At 42.4% G+C, this 11,966-nt stretch overlaps 1 protein-coding gene across 1 annotated transcript in view; it reads right to left on the minus strand.

Annotated features, from left to right (window-relative positions):
- Positions 1–11,070, minus strand: part of HIF1AN (hypoxia inducible factor 1 subunit alpha inhibitor) — a 160,139-nt gene extending 149,069 nt beyond the window's left edge. The window contains exon 1 of the mRNA XM_069240360.1: positions 10,737–11,070. Coding sequence (XP_069096461.1) covers positions 10,737–10,940 — 204 coding nt within the window. The 5' untranslated portion in view covers positions 10,941–11,070. The remainder of the gene's footprint in view (positions 1–10,736) is intronic.
- Positions 11,071–11,966: the final 896 nt, after the last annotated feature.

The following is an 11,966-nucleotide window of genomic DNA, read 5'->3' on the forward strand; positions in this document are numbered from 1 at the left end:
AGAAGCACTTTATTGCCATTCGATTGTCAGGTTGCCAAAGTCAAAAAGAAGCAACGCACACCTCTTGTCAATAGCAAAACACATCAAAACAAATGGTATGGTGAGTTTTAGATACCAAGAGAGAAACCCTCTTCCAACATAGATTGTAAAGTGCCTAATAAAAAAACTTTTAAAAAAATGTTTGTAGGCGGAGTCGATATTCAATGTTCTGTGCATTCTAACTAATCCGTGAAAAGATTGTTTTAATTCATGTAAATGATTACCCTAAAAAAACAAAAACAAAAAAAAAAAAAACACAGTGGTACTGCTTTGAAACGACACCAGGAAACTGATGCAGCAGAAATTTTATTGCTACTTTTCGGTCAATGTGATATATATATATATATATATATATATATATATATAGAGAGAGAGAGAGAGAGAGAGAGACACACACACACACACACACAAGCGACAATCTTTGCATTTTGCTATTTTAGATACTTTTAGACTACTTGTGAAGTGGAGCACTGAATTATGTGCATTCACTGTAAGTTAGTAAACTTGAGTGTGGTGGTAACTTCAAGCATAACAAATTAATTCAATTCTATGGGAGTCTTTATGATGTTAATAGTCTGAATTAAAACAACAACAGATTTCTGAAGAGGAATGTTTTAAATCAGTGATACTCAAAGTACGTCCCGTGGGCCGCATGCGGCCCTCATGACCTTTACATGCGGCCCCCTGATCAGGAGCACTGGGATGCTGCTTTCTTATCTCAGCACTAACACTGAGAAGGAAGCAAAAAGACAAGCCTTTATTTAAAGGTTAATTGAAGTTAAAGAAAAAAAGCAACTAAGTCATCACGCACCAGCTAACTTTAAAAATAAATGTGTTTCTAAAGGCATTCTGCAGCAAAAATGTAATAAGGTATTTAAAATTCCAAAGAGTATTTCATTAACATGCAGAACTGTGTCACCTTAATACATCACTTTATTATATTATATCAGTGCATCCTATGTACAGCCACCCTGCTGGCATCAATGTCACATCACAGACAATATCTTTTGGCCCCTGGAGTAATGTTTGTGAGTACCCATGTTTTAAATGTTATATGACAGTCGAAAGTAGCAGTTATGCACTATAGTTTAAGAAATGTATCAACAAAGTTATTTCATTTTAAACCTACTGTAACGAACACAGCTTATCAATAATGAATTCATAATTGATTATTGAATGTGCACTATTTGCATAAAAGAATGTGCCATTTTAATTAACTTTACTTAGCCTAACTTTGGCTTGCAAAGTCCTGTTTTAGGACTCTGTAGAAAAATGTTTAGTCATTCTTGCTAACGTGACTTTTCTTTAAAACTTCGTCACATGAAATTTTAGCTTGATAATAGATTAGCTATTGTTTTATGCACAGTGAGTCTAAGCCTGTGAGCAGTGCTTGTTTTCTATCCATCAGATAATCTTGCTATTTTTTATTTTCATTGTTGAATGTTAAGTCCTTTTGCTGTTAGTTCATTTGAATCTTTTTCAAGGTCTTGGTCAACCCACAGTGATTATGCATCTTTATAACTTTTTATTGAGAACTGTCTACATAACAGTGTAGGAGCTTGTAATAATATCCTTTAACTCTTATGTAAGGCTGGAATTTTCCTTGTGTGGCCACACGGGTCATACTTCAAATAGCACAATTAAAAATGACAGTGTCATGATTGAACTATTTCTCCATTCCATCATGCTAGGTGAAAAGATTTACTGACTCATTTTAAGCATAACGTTGAGGAAGAAATGATTTGTCAAATCAAAGGTCAAAAGCAAATAACATTGTTTGGACTTAAGAATCAGCACTCAGCGGGGCAAACATAACGTTTTCTAAGCAAATGGTACACAAACTCTCGTAAAGAGAAATCTGTACTATAGAAAAACATCTAGCGTAGAATATTTAATATATGGTAACACAAACAAAACAATCTGGATTCCGCCCTGAGCATAGCACAGAATCTGCACTACTGTTAGCCTCTGAGTCTCTCAGACTAATTGCTGATGAAGGTAACACCGCAGCGCTTTTAAAGCTGGACTTAAGGCAGTGTTTGCACCGTTTCCCATGGACTTCTGCTTGAACGGCTGTGGTCTTACTGTTTTGTTGGTACAGCTTTGAAATGGCTGGACTCCTTCCTTCAGAAACGTATGTTTCACATCGTACACCAACCCTTTTTATCCCCAAGGTCTTTCAACTGCAGCAGGGAGTGCAACAGTAGTCCGCATTGAGCCCTATACTGTTCAATATGCATCTCCTAGCTGAGGTGGTCTAGCATTTTGGCGTTAAAATTGTGTCATTTACTGATGACACTCAGCTGATTATTACTCTAACTCAGGATGAGGGTTTTTCAGCCGCTGGTTTCAGATACTGTCTGGTTGGACTGGCCGAGGAGATGGATCAAGGTTGCCTCAAGCTGAAAGTTGAGATAACCAAGGTGCTGGTGTTATGGAAACAGCCCTCTATCTGGACCACAACAATGGTGGCCTGATGTACTGGGACCTGTTCAGATTCCCAAACAAGCAGTCAAGAATCTCAGCATATAGTTTGATATTATTCTCTCCTTAGATAATAAAATTACCTGCCTTGTCGGTACCAGCTTTGGCATCCTAAAAATGCTACAGAAGTTTTAAAGGGCTCCTCCCAGAAGCTGCCAGAAAAAATGAAGTCCAGGCCTTGATTACTTCACGACAGGTCTACTGTAATGTACTTTAGGTAGGCAGACTAAGGAAACTTCTAAGGGTACAGAATGCTGCTGTATGTCTGTTACTGAATATCCCCAGACTTTTTTTCAATGGGAAAAGCTTATGCTAAGGTTCATTGGCTACCCATGAGGAAGGGAGTGGCTTTCAAAGCCTTATGCCACAAGTTCTTGAAGGGAGCTAATCCTCGCTACTTACACTCTCTGGTTAAGGCCTATCGCCCTAGCAGAAGCCTCAGATCCGCTGATGCAGTGCCAACGATAATACCTAGAGTGAAAAAGGCATGTTTGGGAGGTCGCTCTTTTAGTTTCCTGGCCTCTAAACTGTGGAATTCTCTGCGTTTGATATTAGACAGGAAGCCTCTGAACTTGCCCTTCATAAAAAGTTATAGACACGGCTTTTTCAGGAAAGCATGGACTAGAACGCTGCAGTCTCAGGCTTTCATGGTGTGCACATTCTCAGTATGGGAACATTACGAATGGAGTAACCAAGCACTTGATAAAACTAACATAATATAAGTATAGATTGACTGAATTTGCCACATAATTTCCAAAATATGCAGATTTGCCAAAATTATTGTTTCCAGCTCAAACGGATGAAAATAATACAGCAAAAGTTAAACCTTTGCACAGTGGCGACAAAATCTGTATTTCACATGTAACCAGGAATATTTTCCATAATTTCATGGTTCCTTAATAATAAATGGGTTTACTACTTCTGCATTTTTGCAACAGAGCACTAAACATGTACTGCACACACTTTACTCGAAGATTAAATGACTTCTCAATCTCCATTGTAGCCATCAAAATCTTTTAAATGTGGTATTTTTTGTCATCTAAGTAGTGGTCAAATGAATGATTGATCTTTTTTCAGATTTGGGCCCTGCAATATTTCTTTAAAATGATTACAAACTGCTGTGCGAGAAATGAGGCTATATTGTAAATTACAACTATACAGTCTGTTCCCATTTTGTTAGCTCTAGATTGATTTTCCCATAAAAATACACACTTACACCTAAGCCAAACGTGCACTCGGTCCCTTTTTGCCCCCCATCAACTGAAAGGTTAGACAAAAATATACACAGATTTAAATGTGTGCTTGCTGCAAAAGAAATTCATCATTGAAAGTAGTGTTGGCAGCCATATTAGTAAAGGAGCTGAAGCCATATTAAAATTACATTTATTCTGGTTATAGTGAGCATCAACAGCATAAGACACTTCTGTAGGATTCCACTGATAGAGTCAAAAGGAGACCTGTGAGTATATAGACCCTTGCTTGTGGGAAAAGGGCGTGCATGCACATAACCCGGCTGCACCACTGTCAAAGGGCTCAGTAACTCCAATAAGTGCACCCTCAGGCAGTGCACAGCTCATGTTCTTTCACCTGATCAGATGCCTAGTGCTCTCTCGCAGGAAGATGGAAGGTACAGCTAGCGGAATAGGAGAATATACAGAGCTTTTGTTCACTGAGGAGACCATGATTTGAGGGCACTATGATTGGAGTTGTTCCCTTTATTTGTGGTGCCACCAAGCCCATACATTAACAATTAGCATAGATGCACTAACAGAATCTCTTGCAAGAGATCCCTCCTATTGCAGTCTTGAAGTTGACCTGCAATCACAAGCTTTATGCTTTACTCCTTCATCCACTCACTTTGGTGTTTGCCTGCCTGTACCACACCTGGAAAGTAAATTTAAAAACACATTTTGGGCAGGTTTCCTTCACTTTTGTGACTCAAACCCACCGCAAAATAGTTGTTAATCTGGGTCTTAATAAGAGAGAGAATAAGTATGAGTGAGGCTGAACTTGAGAAAAAAAAAGAAGGGTAAATCCTGGGAGGTGTTACACCTCACCACTGATGCCAATACTAACGGACGAGATGTGGCCTAACGGCCTGAGATGCCAACTTTGGAACTGGAGAACAAGGTTTGAATCCCAGCGTCAGCTCAACATCCTGCGATCCTAGACAAATCACCTAATCTCCCTATGCCTAAACAAAAGAAAATCTGATTTTGTTAATGTGATCTGGTGCTCATGTAATGTAACCTGGTGCCTCTGCTCTATAAAAACTGCACAAATAAAAAACAACAGGTACCAGGAACATTTTACCTAGAGGATTTAACAGTGTACATGGGCAAACATTGTCTCACTTTAAGACAAAGGTTGGTCACTAAGCTAGGGGTGTAGAATTTATTAAAATATCTACTTGTTCATGGGACAGATTGCTTCATAAATCTACTTGTCCTGTAAAATAAAATCTAATTGTTCCTTTGATGCCATGTAGTGCGACAGCAAATTATGGCAGCAATCTTATTATGTAAGACCTCTGATAATGGCAGCTCTGATTGTGCCAGGGCTAATACAATAATAATAGGGTTTGAATACTAGCAATTTCAAGCCCTACTATAGCAATTTCTTTATTTTGCCACGGTTCCGCAGATGTACATACTGGGTCTGGAGGAAGCAGTAAGCAATCATTCCAGGGCTGGAATGCCTTTGAGTCTGCGCAAACCTACTAAAATGCATGTTTTTAAGATTTTCATCAGCTCAACTAATTTTTCCCCATCTCAAGAAAGGTTGGAAATTTACTCCTGACAAGTAGACGTTATTCTGTGGTTAGGAAAAAAGTGGTTGGAGGGAAAGTGAACTTGTAAATGCTCAACAGATTTTCCCTTAAGCAAGTCTACATGTCCATATTTGCTAGAAAGGCCATGTCAAAAACAAGACATGCACTGACAAAACCAAAAGACTGTCGACCAATGTCGGATTGGTTGGATTTACAAGTGCTTGTTTATTTTCATGTTTCGCATAATCTTGTTGAAAATGGTTACACCTATTACACTCATTACACTTATTTTCCATTATGAAATGGCAGGATGCATCAACACAGTTTACTAAATGATGCTTAAAAGAAATGGTACCTAAAATGTCACAGTAATACGCATTTTTGTTCCTACTTGCATTTTTTCTGAACATTTTATTTTGAAAGCAAAGAAGCATCAAACTTGCTTTCAAGCTTCTACAGACATTTGCATCAAATCAGAGATCATTCTTGGGGCAATATTTGTAGCCTCATTTTGTTAAGCTTTTAAAAAATGTGTACACACAATTGCTTTTTACTGGAACCATTGTCAGTAGTGCAGTGTAACTTTGCAATGTTTATTTCGATTGCTCACTCTAATAATAAAGGCTTCGCATGAATTACCAATAAACACAAAAGTTTGAACAGCATTGACATATGGACACAAATATTACCTCAACTGCAGAGAGCTCACTTCCCTGTAAACTGGCAGCTGAAGGGTTTGTGCTGCAGGGGTTTGGGTCTACTTCTCCCAAGGACATAATAATCATGAAAACCTGCTGTCCTGGACCCCAAACTTTATGTCCTTGGTGTCAGGGCTATAGGAATTCCACACCCCTGGAAGCACACTGCCTTGCACAATCAGAACCCCCACTGTATGGTCTTTGTCCTGGATATTGTGAATAACCTGCACCAGCCCTCTGCACCCCCAATCCCCTCCTTTGAGGACTCTGCAAGCCGCAAGATAATCTGTCTCTCAAAAATAGAAAGAAAATGTATTCTGACGCACTTCTCCAGCCGTACTTCTCCCAGGCTTTCCCTGTAACCCATCCAGCTGGAGCCCGGGCTATGGAACATGACGCGGGTGGCTGAAGCCCTTTCAGCCTAATGTGCGTTGGGCGCCCAAACGGAGGCATTGGTGGCAATGAAGCAATGCTTGAGTTCACTGTTCCTAGGGAGTAAGAAAGACTTAATAAAGTGCACAGACACCATGTTGGGGTAGTAAGTGTTATATAATTCCAATATAAAACAATTACCAACAAAAACACTGTTGATAGCTTTGGGAGGCCCAGTGTCCATGCACCAAGTGCCGGAGCTGTAAAAATACTCTATTAACACAGCAAGCCTTTCCAATTTCTTGCACTAAACTTTAGTTACTGTAAGCTTCTCTACGAGATGTAAGCTCCATACAGCACTGTGTGCCGCATGGGTGGGCAGCAGCAGGCCAGTCATTAATGTAATAGCAGAGCAACCCATACAGCCCCCTTACGCATGGTGTCGCAAGAGCAGCAAGGTCACGCTCCGGCACCCAACTGCAGAAACCATCAAGGGCCGCTAAATTAGGCTAGCAAACAACTGAAAACATAGAAAGACTACAATAGCGTAGCTCTCTAAAGGAATACATAATAAAGCCAGCGGGATCAGTCGAGCGAGCAAGGCTACATTTGAACAGCCCAGCCACACAGCAATATAGCAACAATAAATAATGCAATGGAAATGAGGGAGGAAACTAAGACGAAGGATTGCACATAGCCACTAAAAAAAAAAAAAAAAACGATCCCATGAGCACACATAAGCACTATGTAGTCGTAAACAAAACAAGTAAATGTGACCCTTTTATCAAGCAGGCGCACAAAGTAAACAAAACAAACATTTCTCACTACAATCCAAAAACACGACCAGAGGCAGGCAAGCAAAATGTGCTCACAGAATATCATAAATAACTGAAAGAGTAAGAAAACATGTAACAGGGGCAGTCCTCATGGGTGGTTACAAAAGCCCAAAAGGAGGGACTATAAGTGTATTCACCAAAAAAAAACAAGAAAAAAAAAAAAAAAAAAAAACAGCATTTATGAAGGACAGTAAGAGGAACCATTGAAAAAGATCGGCGTGCACGAAGCCCATATTGTAGATACAGCATGTTCGAAGAGAGCGCACATGCACTGGCTAGGCAAGTGCTGCTGATGTGTGAGTCTGCTGCAAAAACTTAAAACCACACAAGCACAGTCTCCTGTGCTCATTTTCACATCAGCCCCCGGGTAGGCCAGGTCCCAGGGGCATTAGTGATCATTAAAGAAAAAGGAGGGTGGCACATGCCCCCCCAGGGCTATTTTTAGCATCTAAGAACACCACCTCCTCATGGATTTCATAAAATGTGTGAGGCGGTGCCGTGGGGACCGCCCATCCGTTGGGCTAATTGAGCCCTGGGGATCATCACCTCACCAATGCTCTTTAAAACAAATAAATTAATTAATAAAAAAAAAAAAGGGGGGGGGGCTATAACATGCCCCAGGGACCATCAGGGGCTACATTTTAATAATGTGGTGTGGGCTGCGCAGACCCTGCCCCGAGTACCACATTCAAAATTAAAACTGGGAGAGCTCGCAGCATCCCCTCCCAGCCCATATAAATGCCCTGGGGACCACCACCTGCCTGCGGCCCGGCAACATCCACCTGGGTGCTCTTGGTCCATCCAGGGCACCCAGTGTGCAACTATGGGGACCATGGGGGGGGAGGGGGGAGGGGGGAGCCTCAAGGCCCCCGCAGTCCAAGCAAGCTCCTCATCGCATGCTGGAGCCAGCACTGCTCCTGCATGCAGGGAGCTGCCAAATATGTAGCTCCTGTACGTGGGATCAATATTTTATCTGTTTCCCTGCCCACATTTCATCAAGCAGGTAAACAACTCCGCTCCCAGTAAGCAGAAACAGTTTTAACACTCCTGCTTGCTGGGAGCAGAGTAAGTGTTTACTCTTGCTAGGCGGAAGCGGTCACAGCTCTCGCCAAACGAAAGTTAACAGCTATCTCCAGTGGGTGACCACCTCTGGAGATAGCAGGAGCCGGCCATGTACAATCAAAGGCTCCAGGAGGGCCCTCGGGATATGGTGGTTCCCAGAGCTGTATATGGCCTGGGTGGGATGGCGTGCAGCCCCTCTCCCTGTATTAATTTTGAATTTGGCCACCGGGAGGTGGTGATACCAGGGGCCCGGGGGAGGGGGGTCCGTGAAGTCCCCCTGCATACATTTAACTTTAACACCGGGGAGGTGGTGGTCCCCGGGGATCGTCAGAGGCCAATACTGGGGGGGGGGGGGGGGGGGGAATCCATGAGGCCTCCCTCTGCATGTGTGTCGTACGCCCGGGGAGGTGGTGGTCCCCGGGGATCGTCAAGGGCCAATACTGGGGGGAATCCATGAGGCCTCCCCCCGAATGTGTGTCGTACACCCCAGGGAGGTGGTGGTTTGTGGGGCTTTTTTTTTTGTACTGCATGTCTCCAGGACCAAGTCCACATTATAAACCAGCGTGGGACACTGTGCTTTTAAAAAAAAAAAAAATTTTGGCTTATTCACATTATCCTCTGCGAATTTCAGGGAGAAAAAAAAAAAAAAAAAAAACACATGTAAATGCTTTTTTGCCCTTCCGGCGTCCCAGAGGGACCCCAGCACCAAGGCTAAAGGGGTCAGGGTATTCCCACCGTACCCCACCCCATCCTTTTATTTTTTTATGGTTTTTTTTTGGAACTCAGCTGATGCAGAGTCCCAAAATGGCTGCCCACACTTCCTGTTTGACGTGTTGGAGTCAAATCAGATATTAGCACCAAGACTGTTGGATCAGCAGAGGATCCACGTTCCTATATATCTATAATTCCTTTAATATCTCAAACATTACTAAACGGATTTACCCCATATCACAAAAAGCATGATATGCGCACCAAGATCCTGTCAAATTCTGTGTAATTCTCTTCAGTAGTAGCGGTCCTGGCTGTAGTCCTGTCTAAGTACCCTATGGGAAAATGCATCTTGGAACGAAGCCCCCCCCACCACAACACTCAACAGATCATCCTGAAACTTCCAAGACAGCAGCTGAACTAACTGTCATATTAGTTTTGAAACTAATGTGAGGATTCAAACGGCTCCCAAGTAATGGGCAAAAAAATGTATTTTCCTATTGAACCTAGGACCTAACTAACTATCTACTGGTAATATATATATACACATACACACACACACACACACACACATATATACATATATATATTATTATTTTTCAACAAACATCTGGTATTTTACATTAGTACTCATTAAATATAAAAAAAATAGCCTGACAACTTAGACATTATCTTACAGATTATATACTAATTCACTATAAATGCTTGTGACCATAAATGTTTAAAGGTTTATTAATAACAGCAGGCATATATTTTTTCGTGGACTCCAACACAGAACTAAAGGAGTGGTAACACTTCTCGCACTACATCAAGTTTATAATGCTGGGGGACTAACTGGACAATGATTCAGTACTCCCAGTTTGAATCATGTAAATACCATTAATGTTTTCTGCTGGCAAAGCGTTGATGTAAAACAAACGGATCCAGAAAAAACATGTGGTATCCTTCCCAACTTACAACTGTTTTTTTTAAGACCTTGAAAATACCGATATCGCAGGATGAGTCTTTTGTCAGGTGCAGTTAAACATGCTATTCTGAATTTAGGAATTAGAAATGAGAAAATGTTCATGCTCTATAACTTAGTAACTGCTGCATAGTTTCTACCTTCCTTGCCCATAGTTCCGGTTGCCCTGAATAGCCTTCTTACTCTCAAACATACCAATGACCACGACCATATATGTGGTCAGTTTTACTGTAAAGTATTATTTACTACATTTTGGGAAGTCTTAACCAACTAGCTAGACTGACAGCGCCCGGTCTCTTCATGTCCATGTGCTGGATAGAAACAATATTTCGGTCCGTGTTGTTTTGATAAATACACACCCTCCTTCACTTCTGATGAGGTGACCCCTGCTACATTTAGCTTCCTGCAATGGGAGCCGTTGTGTCTCCCTCACCCCCCGAGTTATCTTGTCTCGCATAGTCCTGCTACCAGCGCCCTCTCCCTCTTGCCCTTAACCCTAGCCCCACTCTCAGCTCTGACTGTAAAGCTTGCCCGCCTTACTAAACAGGTGCACTCTAAATGCCCGAGCTTAGTCTCTAACCACCACCTGTATGCCCTGGTCCTGCACGCCACTCTACACCGTTGTGGCTTACTATCGCTCGACACTCCCTAGGTAAATTTGTCCAGCACTCTTCCAACTCGCGTACGTCTCTCTGGAGCATAAGGCATGCTCAAAGTTTACTCCCGTCCTGGCTGTCGAACCTTTTTTCTCCCTACACATTCATGTCCGGATACCATCCTGCCCCGCAGTACCATGCTCTCACCTCGCTGTCGATGAGGCTCTCAGCCAGCGGGTCTCCGTGCCGCAGCCTCGGAATGGGCCGTGTTTGGAACGGGTACGGTCGAAACTGACTCTGGCTCCAGCCGGCTACCTGGAACTCGAGCTCTGGGTTCTCGGTGCTCCCGGTCCCTTCAGTGCCCAAGTCAACTCCGGTTCCTTCCTCCTTCCCGGCCCCGGCCTCCGCCATCGCCGGCTCTTTTGACAGCTCCCGCCGGTTCCAGGGACCGGAGAGGCCGCAGCCGCAGCCGCTCCTCGCGCTGGAACTAGGCGCACTGACAGCTGCGGCCTCTGCATGAATCCTAGGAGCCCGCCTGGGCACAGACAAAACATGTGGAGAGAAAGGATGGCCCGTCAGACAAGGACCGCTGCAGCGCCCTCTCGTGGACTGGCGGGGTAGTACAAGGCTTCCCTCAAGGTAAACACACTTTAGGGAACTCCCTCAACCTTTCAGCCAAACAGCGAGTGCTAAATACAGCCTTGCTAACCAAAAGGTACATGGATCTCTATAGAGTGCTCTTTAGAAAAGTCGAAGTCTGAGCTTTTGAAAACTGTCGATGAATACAAATATAATTTCTACACAGTTCTAACTGCAGTGCTCGAGTTTTCACTTTCAATACATCTTAGTTGCAAACATGCCAATGTCTGCTGCACAAACATACGTTATACGATTCATATGTGAATCTAACACAAACAAAAAGATTGCTTTAAGTTCTTGATTTGAGCCGGTAATTGTTGGTGGGTCTCGCAGTTACTCATTTTGAGAACTGGGACTTATTTTTCATCATAAGATTTCGACTTAAAACAAGAGATGTATCGCCCCTGATAAATAACGATACCACAGGGTACGTTATTATCATGTGTGATAATTAACACCTATTGTGAATGTATGGGGATTAACATGGATTTTGGAGTTTAACGAACTAAAATCCACAGGATACAGTAAATACTGTGTATTTTCTCCCTGTTACATTTCAGCAGGTTTGACCTCCTGAAATGTAATGAATGTTGGGAAATTTAACGCCTCTGATATTATTAGCTGTGTCTAAATAAAAATAAACTCTCAATTCTGTAGGTAAGCAGAGGTTTACAAAAAGGACGGAATTACCCACCCAAATTGTAATCAGGACCTAACACGGGAAAACTTACAAAGTGAGACAGAATGGTTGAAAAAGAACCTGCGAGAGTGCCACAAAAGAACATAGGTTATAGAGTG

This window comes from Pleurodeles waltl, chromosome 6 (genome assembly GCF_031143425.1).
Source record: "Pleurodeles waltl isolate 20211129_DDA chromosome 6, aPleWal1.hap1.20221129, whole genome shotgun sequence".
Taxonomy (NCBI): domain Eukaryota; kingdom Metazoa; phylum Chordata; class Amphibia; order Caudata; family Salamandridae; genus Pleurodeles; species Pleurodeles waltl.